General features: G+C 40.8%; 2 protein-coding genes across 2 annotated transcripts; one reads left to right on the forward strand and one right to left on the reverse strand.

The window, feature by feature from the left end:
- Window positions 1–661: 661 nt before the first annotated feature.
- On the reverse strand, window positions 662–7517 carry zcchc17 (zinc finger, CCHC domain containing 17). The gene is made up of 7 exons (XM_049601814.1): window positions 7444–7517; window positions 5857–6035; window positions 4619–4719; window positions 4411–4502; window positions 4222–4322; window positions 3290–3441; window positions 662–2941 (listed from the first exon to the last, which is right to left on the reverse strand). Exons 2-7 carry the CDS (start codon window positions 5993–5995, stop codon window positions 2762–2764), a joined length of 765 nt encoding a protein of 254 aa, XP_049457771.1. The 5' UTR covers window positions 5996–6035; window positions 7444–7517; the 3' UTR covers window positions 662–2761.
- Window positions 7518–7583: 66 nt separating this feature from the next.
- On the forward strand, window positions 7584–19358 carry snrnp40 (small nuclear ribonucleoprotein 40 (U5)). The gene is made up of 10 exons (XM_049601812.1): window positions 7584–7796; window positions 8531–8660; window positions 8755–8848; window positions 9388–9553; window positions 10510–10632; window positions 12862–12982; window positions 14687–14769; window positions 15279–15340; window positions 18665–18768; window positions 19034–19358. The coding sequence occupies exons 1-10, from the start codon at window positions 7686–7688 to the stop codon at window positions 19081–19083; spliced, it is 1044 nt and encodes a 347-aa protein (XP_049457769.1). The 5' UTR covers window positions 7584–7685; the 3' UTR covers window positions 19084–19358.
- The last annotated feature ends 870 nt before the right edge of the window (window positions 19359–20228 follow it).

The raw sequence follows: 20228 nt of genomic DNA on the forward strand, positions 1-20228 counted from the left end.
CAGTTCTCTTGATACATCCATGGGTTTTGAAGCCTCAAGTTCAGCATTTTGGCTGTTGCCGTCTTGTTTTTTTTAAGCCAGAAACGACCATACTGGGGCAAGAGGGCCTGTGGAGGAGCGAGGGGTGGATCTGACTGAGAAGCCGAGGACACTATCAGCAGACAGCCTGTCTTTTAAAGCCATCTGCCCTTAATTATGCGTAATTTTAAGCCTTAATAAGATGTAAATGGGTGAGAAATATAGGAATTCACCTGCGTACAGTTGTCATGAAGGAGGAAATTAGCTTATGTTTTTTTGTACCAGGCTGTTAACGTGTTTATTTCTGCTGTAAAATTGGGCATTTTGACATGTGTGTCTATGTGGATTGAAAGGATTCTGGAGTCAGCCTCAAGTGGCCACTCAAAGAACTGCAGTTTTTGGCACTTCAGGTTGGCTTCATTTGTCAGCTTGGACCCAGGACATGTATAGCTGCAGCCACATTTCGAAGCCTATACGGCACCTGTCCACACATCACGCCCACCACCAGAAGACAAACCCACCAACGGCAGGTTATTTGAACCCTGCTGCAACGTCACGCTGGTGAGAATAAATAAGAGGCCAAACATAGCAATTATCCACTTTATTCATTTCCTTTATTCATTCATTATAGGCTATATGAGGACGTGATTAAAGTTATAACTACTGAGTTGTAACTCTTACCCTTTTCCTTTCCCTAACGTTAACCTGGCATTTAATAGCTAGCTAAATGCTTCCTTAACATTTAGCTAAGGCCAGGCCTTGGTCCAGAGGCCAGAGGAGCAAAGGGGGCTGATTGTGTCGTAGGCAGGGTGGGCAGGTCATGTAGCTTCAGGTAATCCCCAAGGTCAAATCAAATATTGAAATACATGAACAAGTATGTACAGTAGAGACTGGTTCTCGCCGACGTATTCAAATTATGTGCAAATCCACAGTTCTGGTTGTGCAAGTGTGGGGTCATATTAAATGTTTAACTGACCATATTAAATTCATCTTGTACTTCTGTCTGGTGCAAGCAAGAGAAAAAAATAAGAGTCTTGAGACTGACCAATGAACTCGAGCCAACTCCCTGCAGCTGGAAACAATCTATTTCACCACAATCCTACAAGTGGGAGCTCAGAGCCGGGGTCAGTTCAGCACAAACGAAACAAGATGTGGATTCTCTAACATTGTCTTATCTTGACGTACAGAGACATGGGGGTTTTCTTTTTAAATGAAAGTAAAGGCTACACTATTAACCAGTTTTGTAGTACTTGAGAATCTTGGTCTCAGGGTCACTTTTTAATGTTCTTGGTCTTGTCTCAGCCTCGGGATTTTATATCAAGACTGGTCGAGACCACAAATGTAGCGATATCACAAAACTGCCTGTGCAAAAACAGAGTGTTAAATATAGATGTTAAGTTGATTTCAGCTTCTTAGTGTTTGTATTTGTTTGCTCATAGAAAACAAAGGAAAATTCCCACATAAAATTCATCTCTGCAATGCCTTTTGTCTTATACATACACTCATATGCACAGTATATGGCAATATGAGGTGAATAAAGAGGAATCTTTACTGGTGTTCTGTCAGTATTTTCATGGGAGTGTGGATTTTCCAGATCAGTATGAGGAGTGTCTACTTTTTGCATGTTTTACGTTTTCTCTTTAGTGTGTTATGCAGAGTGGGACTCAAACTGGTCTTGGTCTTGTCTCAGTGTCAATATAAATATACTCCAGTCTGGGACATGACTAAGTCTCAGTTAAAGTGGCCTTGACTACAACACTGCTTTCAACTTTTTGCAACTTTGACCTTTTAGGACACAACCTAACCTGCAGTTCATGTTGTGTAAATCCCTCAGCTCAGTCCTGGCCTTAAAAACCTCACCGTGCTTAAAAGCATTAATTTTAAATGACCCTGAGGTGTACCACTAGGCTCAACCTGAGAGTTTCTGATGTTTGTGTGTGCATGTTTTAGTCCCCCATGGACCAACTTTAACAGCATCATTAACAGCTCAAGGTCAAAGAACAAAGACATCAAGAGACATTTTTTATCTCCACAAATAAAAACACCTTTAATGGAGTTAACAGTTGTCATGCAGGACAAGGGTTGTGTGTACTCTAAGCAGTCCCCGGGGGGCAAGACACACAAACACACGTGTGCTGTATGCACACACAAACGGACAATAAGCGGCAGACAACCTCAGGATATCATCTCAGCTTTAAGTTCCTGTCATGCTCAATTGTGCTGCATTACACGTCCTGTTTGTCTTTACAACTTCCTCTGTGTGTATGTGTGTGTGTGTGTGTGGGCTTTTCATGTCAGACTCCCGCTAACATTCAGCATTACTGTCTTAATGTCTTCTCGATGAAACTTGATAGCTGTAAACAATATGTGGATTCAAAGAGGGGATAGCCGCTTGCTGCCATATTGGTTACATCTATCTGGTTACATATGATGTGTAAACTCCTCCCTCTGCAGGGAGCCAGGGGTTACTTCAGGACAAGTGGGGCTTGTCACCTGATTTTTGTGACCGATTTTGTTTCTTTAAACTTGATGAAAAGTGTGAATGTGTGACATGAAGAAACAGTAATAACTTTCCTTAACTTAAATAGATGAAGGCTTCTATAATGAGCCAGAAAGATTAAAAAAGACACACAGCTGGAAGTCTGTCACTCCGTCAGTAGCTACCCACTTCCCCTTTATCGTCAGCTGCAGTGTGTGTGTGTGTGTGTGTGTGTGTGTGTGTGTGTGTGTGTGTGTGGCTGTCTTAGCTGTGTTTGTGTGATCTGTGTTTCTTGTGTTTCTTCTTCTTTTTGTCCTCTCTGTCATGAGTGTGGTCGCGGCGCCTCCTCTTGGATTTGCACTCGCCGCTGCTGCTGCTACTGCTGCTATCGTCGCTCCCCGACTCCTTCCTCTCCCTCTTCCTCTTCTTCTTCATTTTCTTCTCCTGATGATGATGACACAAGAAAATTTGTTCCGTGTGGCAATAAAAGGAACTTGAATAATGACAATGTAGAAATATGTGGGAATCAGACAGCAGTTTCAATACCCCAAAACCACATTTATGAAACAATTATTTTTCATCTTATCAGCACAAAACCACCCTGGATTCTCTCAAATAACACTTTTGACATTTCTAATGAAGCCGCCTTGTATCTCTCAGTGTAAGCAACCGCAGACATACATCCTCATGTGGGTTGGTGCGTCAGATGACCCACAGCTGAGAGACACACAAAGGAAGGTGGAGGAGAGCGGAAAAAAGGAAGTTATAACCACACAGGGCATTTACTGTCACCTTCTTTTTCTTCTTCTTTTTATCCGCGTCTGGCAGTGGCGCAACTGTGGAGGTTTGCTGCTGCTGCTGGTGTTGTGACTCGTCATCATCCTCTTCAGGCAAAAGAGCGTACTGCAAGCCCGGAGCAGAGAAACAGTCCTTTGTGAAGTGACCTGAAAAGATTAGTGATTTATTAAAAACTGCTGCACAAATTTAACATGACTTCAAGCCAATTTTCCTGTAGACAGTTGTAAGAAACAAATGCAGTTGCTGGATGCATCCCAAGTCTCTTAAATTGCATCGACGTTACCCTCACTTGCGTCCCTCCAAGTGGGGATGTAGGGAGAGGAAACTCTATGAGGAAACAAGGAAAAGTGTTTCTAGAGAAATCAGATGTTATTTTCTCTGAAGCGTCACGTGAAGCAATGTCTGTCTCTGATGTCAACTGTTTGTGTCTGCATACGTGCTCTGCACTTTGATTGTATCCATAATAAAAGTTCATGGGGAAAATAACAGATTGTGAAAAGAAAAATCTTTCAAGCTGTTTATGCTCCTTTTATTGTTCAGACCTACAATTTACACAAGCTGACTTTTAACTAGATGGTGAATCAGAAAACAAAACATAAATCTTGGGAGCTGTACACTTGAGTTTAATCTCTTATCTATCTTCACTTCAGTATTAAACTCAGATGTATTGTTACACATCAGATCAATCTGATCAGCTGCAGCGTCCAATCAATAAAGTATGAGGGTGTGTCGGCTGATAAAAGACAACCATGAAGGATGCTCTCATCTGTTCTCGCTCAACACTCCTCAGAGCAGAATTAAGAGCTTTGGGGCGGCCTTCAGACGGTGCATCAGAACAACTACCTTTTCACGCAAGGAGTGAGGATCAAGGAGCGAGGAGATATCAAAAAAGAGACTCGGGATGTACACCCTGACTGTTGTCGTACCCTTGCAGCCACACTTCGCACACGTTGTGTTGAGTACGGCCTCCAGTGTGATCCTATTGCCAGTGTGATCTCTAAACTGCCTACGTCGCCTCGCATCCTGCCTGTAATCACACACAGATGATGATTACACATACCTGTCCATGCACACATGTAGAGACACACAAACATAACAAACATGTAAGCACTTACTCTGCCATGACATTGTTTGGGTCCAAGTCCTGACCTGTTCCCTGATTGACAGCTTTCATAGAGAAGGACAACTTCACCTTGTCACCCCGAATCTGAGAGACGGGACAGAGCTGCAATCATCCTGCTCACTTCAAGGACACATCATGGTGTGTGTGTGTGTGTGTGTGTGTGTGTGTGTGTGTGTGTGTGTGTGTGTGTATGTTGGTACCTCTCTTCCGATGACTTTAATCCACACCTTCTCCCCCACATCGACAATCTCTGAGGCATTCTCTACCCGTGTGGCTGACATCTCACTCACATGTACGAGGCCTGCGTGTGCAAGTGAGAAAGTGTAGCGATCAGTCTAAGAATGCATATAATGCTGAGCAGAAATTGGTTTCAAAGGATTTAGTCATGCAAATATGTGTTTTCTGACATTTAAGAATCTTTAAGACAAAAAATGCTGTCACACTTAGAATTAGTGACATTGATTCTGAACAGCCTTCACTGACTCCCAATTTCAACTGGTAATAATTTAATTAAAACTATTCCAATCTTAAACTCTTTACTGCCTTTATTTTCTGAAAGAAAGAGATTATTTTCTCAGGATTTGAGCACCATGGTTCTGATGCTGAATTCAGTAAACTTTGCTCAGTTCGCCCTCCAGTGGTGAAAACGAGAAGCAGGTATTCAGTTTGACATGCAGGTCAAGGACTAATCTGTCACAACAAATCATAATCAAAAAAGTAGCTCCACTTCATAACAACCCTGACCTACTGCAAACCCTCCTGCACAACTCTAACTAGGAAATCATAGTGTCTGGAAAAAACTCAAACTGGGTGACTGTGCTAACGAATAAAAAATGATCAACATATTAAAGATGTGGGCTTGCACATAGGTGACATGCTGTGTCATGCCCACAGACAGCATATGAACTATCTTACTGCCCCTTGAATAAAACACAAAACTGATAATCTACTCCAGCCTCTTCCTGCAATCAGAGAAGGAACTCTATGGAAATAATGAAATCCTACTCTAGAAGCATCACATATATTAGGTGCCTTGCAGTCTGTTCTCCTGACTCTGGCTGAGGCAGCACTGTCATACACTGACACAGACATTATGCACTAGACATTAAGTTGCCAGTGTCCCATCTCTGATGCAGTGTTCTAACTGGCAGTGGATGCAGGCATTAACTTCGCATCTTTTTGCCACTGTATGTTTCTTTGTTTTATATTTTCTTCTAATTGTCCATATTACTGTGGATTTAACTGTTTTTGCTCATTGAAAGCTCTGAAATATTTTTGTACTGAGGTTTTCTAATTCTTATTGTGTTCATGTCTTTTACAGCACTATTTCTTCATATTATTGTGATTCATTTAATTCAATTTCAATTTGTAACTTTTTTTCTGTTGTTATAAATGTCTGCAGTAACAGTCAATACAAATAAATCCACTTTTTACCAACCTTCCTTCTTGTATCCCGGCAGTCTGACGAAGGCTCCGTAGGTCTGCACAGACACCACCTCTCCCTTGGAAATGCTGTGCATTGGTGGCAGACCATCCAGTCCAGCAGGCTCTTGTCCTGGCCCGTCACTGTCAGACATTGTCTCAGCAGAGGTGGACCACAGTTATCAGTGAGTGGGTCTAAAAGATTTAGAATGACACATATTTTATTATTTGTAAAATCATGAAAATAGAAGACAATGTACTCTGCTAAGACTGACATTTAAGGGTGTTTTTGTACAGAGATAATCCTGTAGATGCATCCAAAAATCAAATGTTTGGGGGCAAGAGTTACAGGAAACACATATAACATCAGTGTCAACCTTAAAGGTCCCATATAATGCTTATTTTCAGGTACATTTGGGGTTTCTAATAGAACATATATAAAAAAAAACACATTATTTTTCTCATGCTGTCTGCCTGAATATACCAGTATTCGGCCTCCATCTGAAACGCTCCATTTCAGCGCCTGTCTCTTCAAGCTAAATACTTTCACAGCATTCATATAGCACCTATACCTGCTTAATAACAAAAATAAAAAGACCCTGAAATCTGACTTCTTACAATGTGGGATCTTTCAGTGTCTGTGCAGTTTTCATTTTATCAAGAAACATCTTTGAAGTTGTTCATATTTATTTCATATTGCAAAGACTCTATTCCAGTGCATTTGTCCAAGTAGTCCATTACTTCCAGTTTAACTCAACTAATAAATCTTAACCTCATAGAAGCTGAATCATACTGGGAGGACTGGCATTCGATACGGTTTGTAATTCAAGCAGAGTGATAGGGACACTCTACTTAGTAAAGTATTCATAAGTGTATAACCTGTTAAAATGGTCTAAGAGTTGTATATTTTTATCATTAGGATTTAAATATATTAGCAGTATTGATGGCTGCCAGAACCACAAATCTAAAAAATAAAATAAAATAATCTTGAATGTAATTTATTTTTGTAAAAAGAACCTGCATAATGGTTGGAAGCTGTTTTTTGTCTATTTGAGTTGTTTGTTATTGATGTATATGTCGATTTGTTTGAATTAAGATTAAAAAAGGGTAGACACAGTAACCTCAACAACGTGAAGAATAGGTTAAGATCAATTTAAAAATATTCAACATTCAGTGGCTGACATTATTAAATCCACTTTTTGAAATCTGGCATTAGAAACACACTTAATATTTACTCTCTTAAGTATTTTCCTTGCACAGATGCTGCTCAATAGATATAAAATGTAGTTGAGTTGTATGAGATTCAGATAGCAAAAATGTGTGCAAAGGCACTTTGATAGATAAGTGACAAAAAGCAGTTGTAGGCTAACTTCACTTTACATCTGCTGTAACAGTGTAGCTTAGATTATTAGCAGTGAGGCTAACGTTAGCTAGCTAGCTTAGAGCATTGTCTTCGAGCCAGCTAACCTAGTTAACCAAACAAATATAAACGGGATTACTGGTCCGTGCACAACGTAGAAATTCCAATCCATAAAATTATTGGGAGTGCACAATGTAGCGCATGTTCAGGAAGAAATAAAACATTAAAAAAATTGATTGTTACCTTTCGCTTTAGCGAAACTGCTGCCGTTTTACATCCGGGGCACATCGGTTTAACAACAAGCCGTGTAAACCAATCAGCGCAGCCCGCGCAGGCATCGACCAATCACACGCCTCATAGCCACCGGAAGTAGTTTCTGCCTTCCGTTGGTCGCTCGACGTCCCTCCATGAAAGACGTCCATTCATTTTTACGAATTGTAGCATTAAATTAAATGTTTTTGCTGTTTCTTGTCGACTAACTCAGGATGATTGAACCTAAGAAGAGAGCCGCGGACATGGCGGTGGTTCCTGCCGCCGTGAAGCGGCCCCGGACAGAGTTGGTGGCGGCGGCTCAGTCTCAGCAACTCGTGGCCATGGTACGTAGAGTATTACAGTTATTAATATCCTGAAGACTTGTTAAGTACTCATAGCTGTGTGTTAGAGGCGACCAAAACATGTAGACCGTCTTAAATTTGTACATATTTACCCAACAAGTTCTTAAGTGCACTAACTGGACTATAAACTGTCTAAAGGTGTATACATGGCGTGTATTGCTAGCTAAACGGAAAGGCAGGAAGAGAAAATAAAATTACATTGACATAAAGCGCAAGAAATACTTCATATTAACCTCTGTAATGGTTGGAGTTTTTTGGAGAACACACTTACACTATTTATTTAAAGACGTTGGTTCAACTTTATAATCATTTTGGAGGCTGTGGCTTCACCCTTTACATGATACTTAATATTTAACTCCATGTCAGATTCCTCCAATTCTTTAAAATGCCACTTTGTCCTGTTTGACCTCTTTAATATCATGCAATCAACTGCGGCAAACATCATCAGGACAACTTCCCCAGTTGGATGAAACCACTACTGATATTTAATCTCGCCCAGAGGGGTTTGGATCTTTATGGCCACTGTTGATATTTAAGAGCCAAGGTCCTATGACTAATGGCAGATACTGTTTTGTAACATCACTTGTCAGTGCTCTTCCCTGGACAAACATATCTGGCATTTCTGTACTGCAATCTCTTGTTACTTATTGGTTGACACATACGCATATGCGTATAACAATACACACTATATTTGACCTTGAATGTGTCTCCCATAGGGTCCCCCACGGAGCTCCAGCCTGCAGGCCCCCATTATGTTGATGTCTGGCCACGAGGGCGAGGTCTACTGCTGCAAGTTTCACCCCAATGGAGCCACGCTGGCCTCCTCAGGATTTGACAGGCTCATATGTATGTTATTAACACTCCATACATCCTTGTTGAAACATGTCATACTCCCAGTTACTGTGAATAACATGTTGTGCACTGTGTTTCTTTGCTGCAGTGATGTGGAATGTGTATGGAGATTGTGACAATTTTGCCACTCTGAAGGGCCACAGTGGCGCAGTGATGGAGCTGCACTACAACACAGATGGCAGGTATGAACGATGTCTGACAAATAAAAATGACATAGGTATATTCCGATGAACAAAATAGCATTAAGTTGACAACTGTGGGTGAATAAATGGAAGAAAAAATGGACCGTTAGAGGGTATGGTGTTATCAAGTATAGTCGGTCTTGAACTCCTCAAATTTTGTGGAAGTTTCTTCCTGATTCTCTCACTGATCTAAACTTTTCTATTGTTATCATGGAATTTTGGTGCTGAAGCTTGTGAAAACAATTAATTCATGCTGGGCTTCTACTATATTAGAAGAAATATTTTTGTCTGTAACATTATAAGCTATCCATCAGTCATATTGTTTCAAAGTAAACTACCAAGCAAATATGACTGTTTATTCCCGGTTCTGTAATCTGTTGAGAGCAACACTTATGTCCTGTTAAAATTTACTAGCTGACTGAGATAACTGGCAAGAGACGTGTCAAACTCCCGCTTCTTAATCCATGGCTTAAACCAGCAGGTTAATAAATGTGTCTGGAGAGGGTTGACTCACTTTGTTTTCCTGCTGTGTATTTCAGTATGCTGTTTTCGGCGAGTACAGACAAGACTGTCGGTGTGTGGGACAGTGAAACAGGCGAGAGGATCAAGCGTCTGAAGGGCCATACCTCCTTTGTTAACTCCTGCTATCCGGCCCGCCGAGGGCCACAGCTCGTCTGCACCGGCAGCGATGACGGGACAGTCAAGGTGAGATTTCCATCTGCTCATTAGGTTAAATTAAGTAATTGTCCTGTATAGATATTGGATGGTATTTAATTATTTTTTTTTTTCCATACTCACACCCCTTTTAAACCAAATTAGGTCTGGTTTCATTCAGGACTAAGCTGGAGCTCACATCCAGAGAACTATCTAGAGAACTGGCCCATGTTTCCACCAGTTTTGAGCAGAACCATTGTTTTTTTTGTTGTTGTTGTTGTTTTTTTTTTTAAAGATATTTTTTCGGGCATTTTTAAGCCTTTAATTGATAGGACAGATGAGCGTGAAGGGGGAGAGAGAGAGGGAGTGACATGCAGCAAAGGGCCACAGGCTGGAGTCGAACCTGGGCCGCTGCAGCAACAGCCTTGTACATGGGGCGCCTGCTCTACCACTAAGCCACCGACGCCCCGAGTGGAACCATTGTAATCAATGATGTGTCACCAATGGAGCTCCTTGCATGATGCGCAACGGAAGTAAACAGTAGATGGCGGATCACATTGATTACCTGCAAGCTTTTGTTCAGTTATGGCAGTTATTTGTTTTTATTTGAAAAACAAGCATTGACCAAACATTAATCAGAGCTCTGAACAAGCGATCTTGCATTTGACTTCTTCATCCTCTCCTCCCTACCTGTACATTATAACATGCCCATGGATATCTCTGGTTTACACTGTAGGTTAAGGAAAACCAGCTATTTTTGGTTCTAGCTGGGAACCAACTTTTTGGGTTCTGAAAAATTTATATTTGATTAAATTGCTTCACAACAGTTCAAAGTTATGTATGTGAACCAGAATGGAACCCATTTCATGCTGGAGGAAATATCACTGGTTGATGGTAGATTATGTTTTGGGAAATAATAATTATGTTGTCACAAATTTACCTCAAATATTCCATCTCAGTTGTTGATCTGATCAGGCTCCTCTTTCTACGTGTTTATTATTTTGTAGCTGTGGGACATTCGTAAGAAACAGGCAATCCACACTTTCCAGAACACCTACCAGGTGTTGGCTGTGACGTTCAATGACACCAGTGATCAGATCCTGTCAGGAGGCATCGACAACGACATCAAGGTACGACGCTCCAGCTTATAACCAAGGAATTACATCATTAATATTACCTGGGATTTAAAGAATTTCATGATAAGGTTTGAGAGATTCATATTAGCTGTGAGGACGTACACTTACTGTTGATGTTGGCAAAATCAAGAAGGGTAGTATAACCCCAAATCAATATCAGGTACATTTTGTAAATGTATCTCAAACAATAAATTGTCAATAGTAATATCTTTGCAAGGTTTTTTGAAAGCACCTGGAGAAAGCTTTTACAGAATGTATCAGCATGGTCTAATTGCTGGCAAGTAATGACCATTGAAAGCACTCTGTCTTCTTTGGAGAAGTCATGGAAATTGATTGATTGATAGAACAGAGTGTGCAAGAAAGTTGTTGTCCGTCTGTACGTACAAAGTGTTCTTGTGAATGCGGTATCTCCAGAATGCCTAGAGGGGATTTCTTCAAATTTGGACTCAAGGATGAGGTAATTAGTAGTAGCTGGTCAAAGGTCACAGTGACTCGAGAGTTCTTACTCTAATTATGACACAATTTAACACAAAATTTCTAATAGGATAAAATAATTAATTTTATATCCAAAAGATCCAAGATCAACCTCACTGCGACATCATAATGTTCTGCAAAAACACTTTTCTGGCTGATACTCAGCACTATATCTCAGGAGCAGAAGGGGGAATTTGGTTTGATACTGATTTGACACTCCTCTTGGATGCCCACCTTGAAACTGTGCTGACTGTAAAGATCTTCTGTGCTGGGGAGTTGAAGATGTCTGTGAAGCATCCATGTATTAGAATGTGTAGCTTCTTTGCAGTAACATCCATACTTGAAGAATTGTCTACTGTCATTACAATATGAGTGTAGACAGACATGGATGTAAACTGTGACTTTGGTGGAAGGACACAACCTTGAGGTGGTAATTCCAGTCTCTGAATATACAGTAGCTGCTTATTGGATACCACAATCAAACTTAAATTGATTGTCCAAAGAAGAAAATGTATCTGGTGAAAAAAAAAGAATAAATTTTCCCTAACTTTTCCTCACTGAATAAAATAATATAACTCCAACCCTCTAATCTGCTGACACACACACACACACACACACACACACAGTGTGTACCACAGTTATGACCATAGAAATCATTTTAAAAGAGTATGATGATAAGATGAAAGACAAACAGCACAACAATGCAAGTAGCCTTTGTTGCAGATTTTGTCACAAGAAAGACCACAGCTGTAAGGAATACTTCACCCCTAAATGACCATTTGTATGTCAGTTATTCACCTCGTGTCATGTTGAATTTGTAAAGAAAACTTTGTTTTTCCTGCCTTGCATGCCTCCAGTGAATGAAGAGTCAAAAAAATGGAGAAGGGTCTTGATGCTTTGCAGTAAAAGAGGTTCATGTCTTAACAAATTTATATCAAAACAGCAGCTCACAAACTCACACAACTTCTGCAATAGGTGCGCTACTTTTACGTTGTAACATTTAAGTGAAAATGTATGTGCTTGGGATGAACTGAGCGACTGGAAATTGACACTTTGAATATACTGCGTGAGTTGTGTGAGAGTTTATAATTCATCAAAGGTTTTTTTTCCAGTTTTGGATTCTTTGTTCACCATTGAGGCATGCAAGTAAAACAAAGTTTTCTTTACAAATACAGCTCAACACGAGGTCATCTGACAAACAAATGATCATTTTGTGGTTTTAGTGTCTTTGAAATGCTCAGGATCAAAGGGCTGCTCGCACTTTTCTTGAAGGCGATGAGTTCAGTCATTTAGGATGCAGTGTATCCTATTTGAAATTAGGCTGAAGCCACAGACTAATATCTGCAGCTGGTGAAACACGTTGCATTACAAATAAGGTGCTTAAATTCAGTATTTAGCTCGTTGTCAGTGTGCTGTGAAACTGCCTCCCTCAGGTGCCGCTAATCCCATAAAACGGTCGATTCGCTGCTACATCCTCTTCACTTGTCTTTGTAATGATGTTTAAGAATTACACTTGTGTTTTATGCCTCACTCTGTTACCTACAAACCCCGCTGCAGGCTTCTCCATGATTTTATAGCTGACATGTTGTTTCGTGTTCATGTGCTGTAGGGACATCTTTTTCTTTTCCTGGATTCCAGCTGCAATAATATCTGGTGCTTCTCTTTGCTCTTCACACATAGGCCGACTTACATTTGTCCTGTTGTATGAGCCCTGTCAACAGCTGCTTTTGTTGTGTGTGCGTTGAGCAGGTGTGGGACCTGAGGCAGAACAAGCTGATCTACAATATGCACGGCCATGGCGACTCAGTAACTGGACTCAGCCTGAGCTCTGAGGGATCGTACCTTCTCTCAAACTCTATGGACAACACAGGTAGAGTGCTTGTGTGTATTTACTAGTTGTGTAACGGTTTCGATTTCCAAGTCACAAATCCATCGAGATGAGCTTTTGATTTCCACCCTCGCCTGCTTGCACACGTTTGAAGAATTGAGGAAAAACACCACTTTAAAAGCATGCCAGTAGACACCACGTCCACTGCCAGAGTCTGAGATGATGGAGAAACAATAGAACTGGAAAATCCTCCTGCTTCCCTGAAGTTAACGGTGTGGCAACACTTTGCCTTCCTTGTGAGTTAACTTAACAACTAACACGTGGTTGACAGAAAAGTTACACTTTGTAGGCTTTGCTCCAGAGGGGCACCATACACTACCTCAGGGAAATATGGCAGGACATGGCATCATAAATAAATAGATTTGACTGGGAAAAGAACAATGGGACAGGCAACTCTGATCTCTAATTACAAGCTGTTGTTTAAAGTTTCCTTGGTCCATCTTATGACTCCTCTGTCTGTTCAGTTGACTGGTGAAATAAGTTATGAATGGGAGAATGCACAGCAAGCAGGTCATTATTGCAAAATAAACCCTGACAGGACAATGACACCAAGCCAATCAGAATCAAGTATTCAACAAAGTTGTGTAGTAATGTAATTTATTACATTTGTAATAACTCATTTCAGGTTTACTATAGGGATGTTTCTGGCGACTAATTTCCCTGTCCACTAGTCTAAGGTCTTAGCACAGTGTATTAAGTATTAATTGTATTGTATTAAGTTCCTGAAGCCTTTACCTTCATCAAAGTTAAGTGAAAGCATATCTTGCGAGGTCATTGTCATGAAGAGCTGTGTTATCTTCTCAGACAGGGTCGGATCACAGCGTCTCCAGGCAAACAATGTCAAATTGGTGTCAAAGTGTTGCTAGCACTGCTAGCAGCAGCAGCTGTCGTTCCATGCAGGTTAACATCCAAACGCTTTAGTTGAATGTGGTTGCGCATTGCTCCAGTCGAGTGATTATATGCCAGTTTTTTCAGACACAGCCTACATGCTGCCGTGTTTTCATTTTCTAGATCAAAGTACTGCCAAACCGCACTGGTTTTGTGAGAGGACATCTCTCCGATAACCCACCATGCTTTTTTGAAACGCCAGTCTACTCGAGCATTACCGTGGGGAGGGGGACTGCTGTCCGATGGCTCTGTAGCTCCCACTAGTGGCAGGCAGCTGCATGACAGTTAAGACTTAACGCTAATTGGTTCAACAGACTAATATTTCTGGGGCCGACTAGCGAGGGGGTGGACGTGTAATCGTTTAGACAACTAATCGGCGCGCATCCCTAGTTTACAATATAGCCTCAGTGTGTGTACAGTCTGAAAAAAAAATCACACTTGATATCATGTGGCCTATCTTTATGAAGAAGTTGATCTCACAACTCAAGACTTGATAGTCTAAGGGCGTTTTCACAGGAGGTACGATTGTCGATTGATTCTGATACACAGCCATCGGTATTAAATTGAGACTGTTCCATAACTGGTGAGTAACTCCCTGTAATCGCATCAATTGGTAGTTCAATTCCACGTCTTGGTTCAGTTGGTGTTCACACTTGGTGCGTACCATACCAGAGTACACCTGAACCAAACTTGTATAATGGCTTTGGACACTCATGACACAGCTCATATTTACAGCATAAGAAATGCCTTTTCTCAGCTGAACTCTTATAATTGTCTTTTGTCTATGTCTCTGTTTAGTGCGTATTTGGGATGTCCGGCCATTTGCACCCAAGGAGAGATGTGTGAAGATTTTCCAGGGCAACGTTCACAATTTTGAGAAGGTGACATAAAAAACTCTCTGACCGTCTTTGCAGTCTTTGTACTTGAACTTACAGCACGGATACTTCTTTTGATACCATCCAGGTTGAGGGGTCGTATATTTTTAGGAACTGGGAGGAACAAAGAAACAATTTTTTCACCACCTAGTAGAATCTTTAACCATGAGTTTGAATCTATCATTTTCAAAGATTTTTTTTCCCCTATAAAGTCATCAAAACATGTCACTCTCTGACATGCAATAAACAGCCTTTGGTACTTTCATCCTGTGCACTGATACAGTCTATAACTTTGTGCGCAAGTGACGAACAGCTGCCGTCCTGCTGGCGGTGTTTACGCCTGTTGTCGACCACTGTTGCATGAAATCTCCTTTCATCCTCACCCATCACTCTCTGCCGTCCCCTCTAATGAAGAAAAGTTCATCTTTCATCTTATTACTGTAATAGCAGCTCATGTGCCGAATGCTTGTGTCATGTTGCTAATGCACTTTCTAACATCTGTTCCTGTCTGTCAGAATCTGCTGAGGTGCTCCTGGTCTACTGACGGCAGTAAGATCGCTGCCGGCTCAGCTGACAGGTGAGGGGCAACGAAACACACATACACACACATCTCATTTACAGACATTTGCATACACATAAAGGTTTTTCTAATTTAGGGAACATTCATTTATTTACTGTGACTTTAAAGTATGTTTCTTTTTAATTTTATTAAGAGAAGACATACAGCCCTCGGCTAAAGTCTTACATATTTTTCCCACGGTCATGAAATTTCCGGAAAAGTTATGAAATTAGAAAAACTGGAATTAACTAAATGTTTCAGAAAAAAATTGAATATAAAATTGGGTAAAGATGAAGATGTATATAAGAGTGTGTATGTTAAGGCAAATTCACAGTTTCTATGTCCACGTAAATCTCGTCAGCCACCCGTGTCTGCGAAGGTCTGTGCGGATCCCTATGCAGACGTCCGTGTGGAGCACATTTTTTGTAATCGTGTGGACTGTAGGCACAGCAAGAGCACCAAATATACGAGCTCCACTGCCTTGTCCACACTCCAGTCCAGTCCAAAACACTGTGGTCAAGCTAGCTGCAGCTGCCTCACCACGATGAAGCTAGTTGTAGGTTGGTTGGATATTTGACAGACATTCACTCCAGACACAGAAGTCAGAGAGTTATTTAATGCCAGTTTAGTCCTACATTTGAATGCATATTTACTTGTGTGAGGGGAGCGTTGTAAAACCACGAGTAACAGTGCTTTATAGACAGTAAGAGAGGGGGAGGACTCAGCTGAGAGGCAGTAAAGCTCGCCTGAGAGATGCAGCTGCATCTGCCGCACTTTTTTTCCACATAGCAAGAAGCCTCATCTACAGATTAGTGGTCTGTACATTGGGCTGTCCCTGCTCTTTGTCAGGTCTAGATCTGGTTTTCCACCTCTGATTAAGAGCAGCACACAGCCGCTTTCCTAAGCTTGTCTCATCCAGAGAGAGTCCCAAACGGGGCTCTGTGTCTGTCAGAGTCTGAAGGGGATATGAGAGCGCAGAGCAATAACGTACAGCAGACTATAGGGCACGTTGATTTTATTTATTTATTTATTTTTGAAATATTATTATTATTCCTTAGTTCTTAGAGAACCCAGATATGTGGGATATGTTTTGAATCTGAAGGAAAGTTTTGAACATGAGCAGAAGTCTTGCTGAAACACACGAGTTATCAAAGTCCAGGGGTTTATAAATCAATTTAAATGAATATTGTGTCATCAACATGAGTATGTTCCACATGCACATTTAAAGGTTACAAGCGAAAGACACAAATGAGGAGGGAAGAGTAAATCATGGCTACAGGTCTGTTGACTCAGCATGGGTAACATTAAATGAGAAAAGTTGGTCTACAAGAAAATAAATATTTGTTTTTTTTGTTTCCCACTTTTAAAATCTCTGCAGTAAATGAAGGATTAACATTTAGATCACATGTATGTATGTACACAGGAACTTTACTGGAGTTTTGAGGAGCTGCAGTGTTCATTCATGCACAGACTAAAACCTACACGCTACATTTACCACCACTTGACAACTTAACTGCTGATTTCTCCTCTGCACCTGTCTGCTCTGAGCACATCCACTGTCACCGCGTCGGTCTCTCTCTTGCTCGACTGGCACACACTCGCTGCACCCTAAGTTATGCCTCCAGATGACATTGACAAATGAGGTAGTTAAGTTGATGCAGTAATGAGTAGGCGTGTATGGTATGTGTGTGCATGTCTTTTTATTGATTGTTATTAGTTAGGATTCAGTATGCTTCGACTGTCAAAACGAACACGGTGCTGTGGTCCATCATGTTGCTTTTAGAAACCAGGTATGACGTGTCTTTCTGTTGTGCCTTTTCTCTGTCCGTCAAAGTGGCAGGTGGCCTGATCATTTTACATTTTACATGTATCTGCAAACAATTTACCTGCGTTTTGCAGGTGTTAATTACATACCCTGGGGAGGACCCGCAAATTCCATTTCATATGTGCCCCCCCCAGAGTTGTAACAAAACCTGTGCCCTTGTGTAACATTACTATGGTTGAAACTAACTTCTCTGTAGCCTGCAGCAGGGTGGGAAATTAGCACCAGCCATCAGCCAAACACTGGTAAAATATGCAGGTGGCTGCTGGATTTGATTCATTTTGGATTTTGGAATCCACCATCCACAGAGGCAGGTGGACAAAAAGGTTAATTTCTAACCCTGACCTGCAGTGATAAAACTTGAGAGAACCACCAAGTGCAGAGCTCACAGTGACGTTCAAAGCAATTTTGTGTATTTGCTTCAAAATTTTAAGATAAATACGCCTATATTATAGAATAGCCTACATATTTTTTTGCTTTTTCCTTGCTAGGCTGATTGTTTTCTGCCCGAACAAATAACAAGAATGCTTCTTGTTTAGCATCAAATAACTTCCTCCCGATTGGCTGCTGTTTGTCATCAGTAATGACAATTAAAGTTTGAATGTCAAACCTCTATCCATTGCATTTGTTTAACACTCATAAGTATCAGTTGTATTGACGTGGCTTTTTTTTGCTTACTGGGAAACTAATTATAGTGATATTCCAACTGTTACTTTGCATATAATGAGATGCTTTTTAAATGACATGACCCAAAAATCAAAATGAATAAGGGAGCAGAGTGTTGGATTCATTGTCTTTAGTGCCATCTAGTTGCGAAGATTGCAGATTGCAACCTGCTGAAACTTCCCCAGGTTAGAATTCCTTCAGTGTTCAGGAGGTTTTTACCAGGAGCTAAATTATCCACAGAGGTCTTGTCCTCTCCAAAAAGAAATAGACCTGGTGATTTATATCGGTAAAAACACTGAATAAAGCAGTTTCAGGTTTAAAATCAGTGTTTTTCCACCAGTGCTTGTTGTGAAACTATGGTGGCTAACGAAAAACGCGAATGCCCTAATCTAGACCCAGTGTTTGGTTTGTCCATTCTGGGCTACTGTAGAAACATGGCAGGCTCCGTGGGTGAGGGTCCGCACCCAATGTAGATATAAACGGCTCATTATAGGTAACGAAAACACAACAATTCTTATTTTCAGGTTATTATACACTAAAGAAAACATACTTTTATATTATGTTACATTTCAGTATATCCCCCTAAATCCTACACACTGGACATTTAAATGATATAACTCAATAATAATGAGCATTAATATTCAGAAAGACAATTAGCCTACTTTTTAATTGACAGGGGAGGTAAGGTTCCCGATAATGGACAAAAAAAAGGTTATGAATCTCTGGTCTATGTGAGCATAAGGATACAAATAAACAGCACAATATGTATCGTAATCCTTCAGTCTTGTATGTCTCAGCTCTGTGCCGTCTCACATCAGGAGTCCTTCTCGCTGTTTACTTGTCTGTGTTAATAGATTTGTGTACATCTGGGACACCACATCACGCAGAATCCTGTACAAGCTGCCGGGCCACGCCGGCTCTGTCAACGAAGTGGCCTTTCACCCAGAGGAGCCCATAGGTGAGTGAAAGCTTTGGTCTCAGTCATGCATGTTAGAGTTTAACAGAAATACTTGACGCAGTTATCTTGAGGAGAGAGCCGGGGGATCTGGAGGCAAGAGCATTTTAATATTCATGTGGTTTTGCCAGAACGTGATCGTCATCAAACACTCTTACTTGCTATTCGTTGATTCGACATGACGAGTTAGTTCACCTGAGGCTTAGTTACAAAACATGACTGACAATAAGAGTTTAATTATCTTTTTCCTGTTTGTCCCTTTACACAGTGCTGTCTGGCTCCAGTGATAAGCGGCTCTACATGGGAGAAATTCAGTAGGGTGTGTGTGAGCGCGTGTGTTAACTTGGATCAATGTGTGTGTGTGAGAGTGTGTGTTAACTTGGATGAGTGTGTGTGTGTGTGTGCGTGTGAGTCCTGTAAAAGCGAGTGTCCTGCCTCAGAAGTGGATGGGTGGTGTTCAGCAGCGGGTTAGGAGTCTCTGTAATTTCATGTGATTCAGCTTGTCACAGAACAACCTCAGGACGTGTTTGAAGTTTATTATCAGTCACAACAACCTCCATGACTTGTTTTTTATTCTGGTTTCTTTCTTTTTAATAAACTTGAGTATTCTTGAATAAGAGTGTGAGATTGTTTTGTAATAATGAGGCTTTCCTGTGTTCCTGCTGCTGATTTTATCAACAAAACATGTTGAGAAATGCTCAGATAGAACAAGATATTTGGATATCATTCATCCACTACTTCTCTCAAAGAAAGTACGCTACCTATATTCGACAGTGGAATTATATGGAGCACAGTATATATAGCTCAGTATATGGGGCTCTTCAGGTTAACACATTAATATTGACAAAAAATTGAGCTTCAGCTTGGGTGGAAATCTCTTATTCGTGTTTACATCACACTGAAGCAGAAAGCACATTTCGCCGGAGGGGACACCAGGTGCTGGAGACAGCGTGGGTTTCAGGAAGCCAATCACTGGCATGTATTCTGGGAGTGTCCAGTGATCAGACCTTTCTGGACAGAATTTCATAAAGCACTAAAAAAAGATACTTAACACTGATCTTCCTTTGCAGTTTTCTGTATTATTTAATTATTATGTATGGCTTTTAAGGCAAATATATACATTGATATATGCTTACAAAAGCCCTCACAAGGCACTGGTTGCTTCCTGAACACTCAACATTAGGGGATCGTGGGTAGATATTGTAAATAATATTTATGTTATGGACAAGACTACTTTTTCTGTTCAATTTGAGAAAAATGTTCATTAAATTCTGGGCGAAGTGGAGGAAATACTAAGGAGGTATCATACTGTGGAGGTATGATACAAAAGACACTGATGTTCAGTCAAGCAAATCTCATTGACTGCTATTCTACTTTTTTATTGTCTCTTTAATCCCTCCTCAAGTCTCCTCGACATATGGCGCTTAAATGTACACTTAATCTCTCCCAAAATGTTCTACAAA

This window comes from Epinephelus fuscoguttatus, linkage group LG17 (genome assembly GCF_011397635.1).
Source record: "Epinephelus fuscoguttatus linkage group LG17, E.fuscoguttatus.final_Chr_v1".
Classification (NCBI taxonomy): domain Eukaryota; kingdom Metazoa; phylum Chordata; class Actinopteri; order Perciformes; family Serranidae; genus Epinephelus; species Epinephelus fuscoguttatus.

Coding starts and splice junctions, on each gene's coding strand:
- zcchc17 (XM_049601814.1), bottom strand. CDS start 5,995: ATGTCTGACAGTGACGGGCCAGGACAAGAGCCTGCTGGACTGGATGGT. Junction 4,503..4,618: donor TTAAAGTCATCGGAAGAGAG/GTACCAACATAC, acceptor CCCGTCTCTCAG/ATTCGGGGTGACAAGGTGAA. Junction 2,942..3,289: donor AAAAGAAGAAGAAAAAGAAG/GTGACAGTAAAT, acceptor CATCATCATCAG/GAGAAGAAAATGAAGAAGAA.
- snrnp40 (XM_049601812.1), top strand. CDS start 7,686: ATGATTGAACCTAAGAAGAGAGCCGCGGACATGGCGGTGGTTCCTGCC. Junction 8,849..9,387: donor CACTACAACACAGATGGCAG/GTATGAACGATG, acceptor TGTGTATTTCAG/TATGCTGTTTTCGGCGAGTA. Junction 12,983..14,686: donor AAACTCTATGGACAACACAG/GTAGAGTGCTTG, acceptor GTCTCTGTTTAG/TGCGTATTTGGGATGTCCGG.